General features: G+C 43.0%; 1 protein-coding gene across 1 annotated transcript in view; it reads right to left on the bottom strand.

Annotated features, from left to right (window-relative positions):
* LOC143275487 (filamin-A-like) overlaps positions 1-4,013 on the bottom strand; it is a 103,557-nt gene extending 99,544 nt beyond the window's left edge. Inside the window, exons 1-2 of the mRNA XM_076579638.1 lie at positions 3,766-4,013; positions 1-340 (exon numbers count right to left, since the gene is read on the bottom strand). The exon at positions 1-340 is cut by the window's left edge and continues 245 nt beyond it. Coding sequence (XP_076435753.1) covers positions 1-68 — 68 coding nt within the window. The 5' untranslated portion in view covers positions 69-340; positions 3,766-4,013. The remainder of the gene's footprint in view (positions 341-3,765) is intronic.
* Between the last annotated feature and the right edge of the window lie 987 nt (positions 4,014-5,000).

The following is a 5,000-nucleotide window of genomic DNA, read 5'->3' as shown; positions in this document are numbered from 1 at the left end:
ATCCACTGCCCCTGGTCTGTGTAGATCAGGGACGACCGTCTGTTCATCAGCACTTTGCTCTCTGACATGCTGCTGCTTTGCTAGTTGTTGAAGAGGCTTGATTCGATGAACACGGATCAGATACTATCCGCCCAAGAATTCAAGAGTGTCGGCTTGAAATTACCAGTCTGTTAGTTAAACTGCACAAATGGTTTTCCCCCGAACAGCTGGTTTGTACATTGTTCTTTACCTGTTCAGTGCAACTTTGGAAAGATACTCTCCACTATAATCAAATTCTTGCCGAAATAGTCGGGACAACAGTTACCTCCTCTGCTGTTCTGATGTTCATTGTCGTACACAACTATCATACACACAGTTCAATGCTAGACTGACACCACCAGAACTGCAAGATGGGTGATGAGAATAGCACTGGTATTCCGAGCCCCCCCAAAGTAAGTAAACAAGTAAGTGAGTAAGTGAGGAAAGAAGAAGAAGAAGAAAAAAAGACACAAACAAATGAGAATCCACCAGTTGCAAAAAGCTACATCAAACGAACATGGCCGCATACAGATTCCATCTGGACCCTAATAACCGATGCACGTGCGCACACCCGCGTACATACACCCCCTTCATCCCTATCCCTCCCCAACATACCTCTCGAAAATATTTCACATGAAAGGGTAGCAAACTGAAAGACGCACAAACGCATACGCACACAAATACGCACGCGCACAAGCACGCACGTACACACACACACACACACACACACACACACACACTGAGTTCTGTTCAAAGTCCCTTCTTTTGTTCCGGCTAATATCACTTATTTATTTATTTATTTTATTTTCATTTTATTTATTTATTTATTTATTTATTTTATTTGTTTGTTTTTTCTTTCTTTTTTTTCTCAAGGCCTGCCTAAGCGCGTTGGGTTACGCTGCTGGTCAGGCATCTGCCTGGCAGATGTGGTGTAGCGTATATGGATTTGTCCGAACGCAGTGACGCCTCCTTGAGCTACTGAAACTGAAACTGAAACTAATATCACTCACAGTGAAAATATGTAACCATCCCCCCTCCCTCCCCACCCCCACACACATTCAGCTGACTGAGAAAACAGTGTGACTGACCGCATTTACCCTGCAAGACACTCTCCACCATAATCAAATTCTAGCCCAAATAGTCGGGACAGCAGTTGCCTCCTCTGCTGTTCTGATGGTCATAGTCGGACACGACTATCATATAAAAAAAAAACAAAAACAAAAAAAAACAATTAAAAAACAAAAAACAAAAAAAAACAAAAAACAGCACAATGAAAACAACCGCGTGCAACCCCTGTGAAAAAAAGAAAAAGAAAAAAAAAAGGTGTGGCTTGTTCTGTTCGTTTCATTTTCAATTTTGGTGGAGGCGCCAAAAAGATAGGAACGTCCCCGTAATTCCCAACCGATGCTTTGCCAGTCTGTGATCTATGATTCAAATAAAACTGAGTGCAAACTAAACTTTGTTTTGTCAGTCTGTGATTGATGAAGCTTGAGTGACTTGTTGGATTCATTCAGTATGTGATCTGATTTACATAAAACCGGGTATAAATTAAACAATAACAACTGGCGAAGCTGGTTACTTTGATTCAACGAAATGTTTATTTTAACCAGCGTTCAGCAAAGAGTGGAGGTGGCAATTCAGGCCTTATTCATGTTCACGCAAACAGGCGTAGCATTGTGAATGGGCTCTGCCACCACAACGACGGCGATATGAATCAGTTCGCGTGTATGTTTTTTTTGGTCTGTGTCAGGACGTACCACCTTCGGCTGTGAGGATTAATGATTCCTAAAAAAACGTGTTCATTGTTGGCTCTAACTCTTCTTTAGATTGGTGCAAGAGAGAAAGAGATATGAGAGAGAGAGAGAGAGAGAGAGAGAGAGAGAGAGAGAGAGAGAGAGAGAGAGAGAGAGAGACTGACACTGACACTGACACTGACACGAGTGTATTGAAATGGCCATAGCCCCATTCAATAGGGGTTCACGGTCGACAGATATATTATTATTTACGAGAGAGAAAGAGACAGTGAGAGAGAGAGAGAGAGAGAGAGAGAGGGGGGGGGCAGAGAGACAGAGACAGAGAGGGAGAAACAGAGACAGAGAGAGAGAGACAGAGAGAGACAGACAGACAGAGACAGACAGACACAGAGACAGACAGACAGATAAAGACAGACAGAGACAGAGTGGCAGACAGACAGACAGACAGAGACAGAAAGAAAGAAAGAAAGAAAGAGAGACAGAGACATTCAGACAGACAGAAAGACAGACAGGGGGACAGAAAGAAAATGGGAGTGCGGGAAAAAGATAGGAGACAGGCTGAGAGAAAGAGAGAGAAAGAGAGAGTGTGTGTGTACCTGCGCACGCGCGCGTGCGCAGACACGCACGATGTAGGTGTGCTTTATTTTATTGATTTTGTGGTTTATTATATGTATTTAATTGACTGGCTGGAATGTGTGTGTGTGTGCGCGCGCGCGCGCGCGCGCGTGTGTGTGTGTGTGTGTGTGTGTGTGTGTGCCTGCGTCTCTGTGTGTGCCTGTGTCTGTCATTTTTTGTGTTTGTTTGTGTGTGAGTGTCACTATGTGTGTGCCTGCACCTGTCTGTATAATGTGTGTGTGCGTGCGTTAATGCGTCACTATGTGTGTGTGCGTGTATCTGTGTGTATGTGTATGTGTGCATGCGTGTGTGTGTGTGTGTGTGTGTGTGTGTGTGTGTGTATGTGTGTGTATGTGTGTGTGCCTTCGTTTCTGTGTGTGCCTGTGTCTGTCATTATATGTGTTTGTTTGTGTGTGTGTTTGTGTGTGAGTGTCACTATGTGTGTGCCTGCACCTGTCTGTATAATGTGTGTGTGCGTGCGTTAATGCGTCACTATGTGTGTGTGCGTGCATCTGTGTGTATGTGTATGTGTGCATGCGTGTGTGTGTGTGTGTGTGTGTGTGCGCGCGCGAGCGCGCGTGTGCGCGCGTGTGTGTGTGTGTGTTCGGCACACAGAGGTGTCAGGAAGGTTGGGACGAAGAGACGGAGGAGAGGTGTCAACATGTATAGGTAGAACATACAGCTGCAACTGACACAGCCATGTATCATTCATGAATAAATTATGCAAGGAGTCCGACAGCTCCGTCGACAATATGCATGCACATACGCACATACGTACGTGCACATGCATTCACACACACGTGTGTGTGTGTGTGTGTGTGTGTGTGTGAGTGATGCGTGTGCACGTGTTTTGGAGCGTGGGCGAGCGTCCTTCAAAAGAACGGGTGTGTCTGTTCTGCTGTGTGGTTTTCAATTTCATTTTTACGCCTATCACTTGTGTTTAGAACATTGGCCAGATGCTTCAGCTTTTACTGGAATTGTAAGAAGCACTTATAATCCTTTTCAATAAATCATTATATTTCATCAGTACTTTTTCCACAACAATAGATTAATAGAAAGATAGAGATAGATAGATATATAGACAGGCAGACAGACAGACAAGCAGATAGATAGACAGGTAGACTGACTGATCAAAATAAACATAAAAAACACTATTATCAAAAATGCTCCAGAACAGAACCAGCTAATGTCCAAACGACTTTAGAAAAGAAGAAAAAAAAAGAAGTTATATCTCCTCTTCAGAGCCGTCTTTTCAGTTTACATAATATCTCCTATTCATACCTGTGCAAATACTCCCACCTAAACGGCACACACACACACTCACACACACACCCGCTTTTCTTCAACACACCCACGGTACAATGAGCACAATGTATACCACTGAAGACGAAGGCCTACTCATCTGCTCTTTCGCATTCCTGATGAAGAACACTTTAAAAAAAAAACACACACAAAAAAAGTGTGCACATCTGTCCGACGTTTTGGAAGCAAGAAAGTACTCACAAAGTCAACAGATGCAATTATGTAAAATATCACACACACGAAAAAAACAAACAAAAAAAACAACAACAACCCTCTATTAAAAATTCTGCAAAACATACATGTCCATCACAAACGTCTGGCTGGCGACAGGGCAGACTGTCGTCTGCTTGGCCGTCGCCTAACAATCAGGCTTATCTCCCTTTTCGGGAAGTCTTAACGCATGAACTTCAGAGCAAACAAGAGCATTTCGTTTCTTTTTTTTTTTCTTTTTTTTTTTCTTTTTTCTTCTTTTCTTTCGTTCCTTCAACCCAAGAAAAGGATTGGTTGTGAAAGAGGAATGACGTCAAGAGGAGACCCACCACCCCCACACCCCCACAAAAGTTTTAAAATATGTTATGAAATAATGATAATGAAATAAAATAAAATATTTTTTAAAAAATCAAAAAAAACCCGACTGAGTAGCTTAGCCAGATCTGCAGATCGTTTTGGCTGGGTTGAGTTGCAAACATGATTGTATCATGCAAACGAAAGTCACACACACATGCATATGTACTCATGCACATAGAAATGCACACACACACACACACATACACATACATGCACACGCACACACACATGAACACATACACCCCCCTCCCTAAACACACACACACACATACATACACACATGCACATAAATACATACACACATGCACACATATATGCACACTGTACACATGCACGCACAAATGAAAATGCACACACACATGCACACATATACACACAGACACACAGACACACAGACAGACACACACACACACACACACACACACACACACACAACACAACACAACACAACACAACACAACACACTACACACCTTCCATGATACACGCAAAATCCTGTATAAATAAAACACAGCTACTCGCGTTATGCCTTCCTCTCCCATACAGACACACACACACACACACACACACACACACACATTTGGGGACACTGATAAATTTTGACAAAAAAAAAAAAAGAACAAGCAGTCAGAACCTAGTTTCAAGTGTCAGGCAAGTTTTGTTGATCTTCAAAGCCCTGGCTGGGGTGGTAGGAATTGAAATCCCACTGTGGCGGTTTCCGTCAACGTGGCTATGACGGGAGAGG

Source organism: Babylonia areolata, chromosome 30, assembly GCF_041734735.1.
Source record: "Babylonia areolata isolate BAREFJ2019XMU chromosome 30, ASM4173473v1, whole genome shotgun sequence".
Lineage (NCBI taxonomy): Eukaryota > Metazoa > Mollusca > Gastropoda > Neogastropoda > Buccinidae > Babylonia > Babylonia areolata.
The sequence above is the reverse complement of the archived record's forward strand: the minus strand, read 5'-3'. Positions and strand labels throughout refer to the sequence as shown.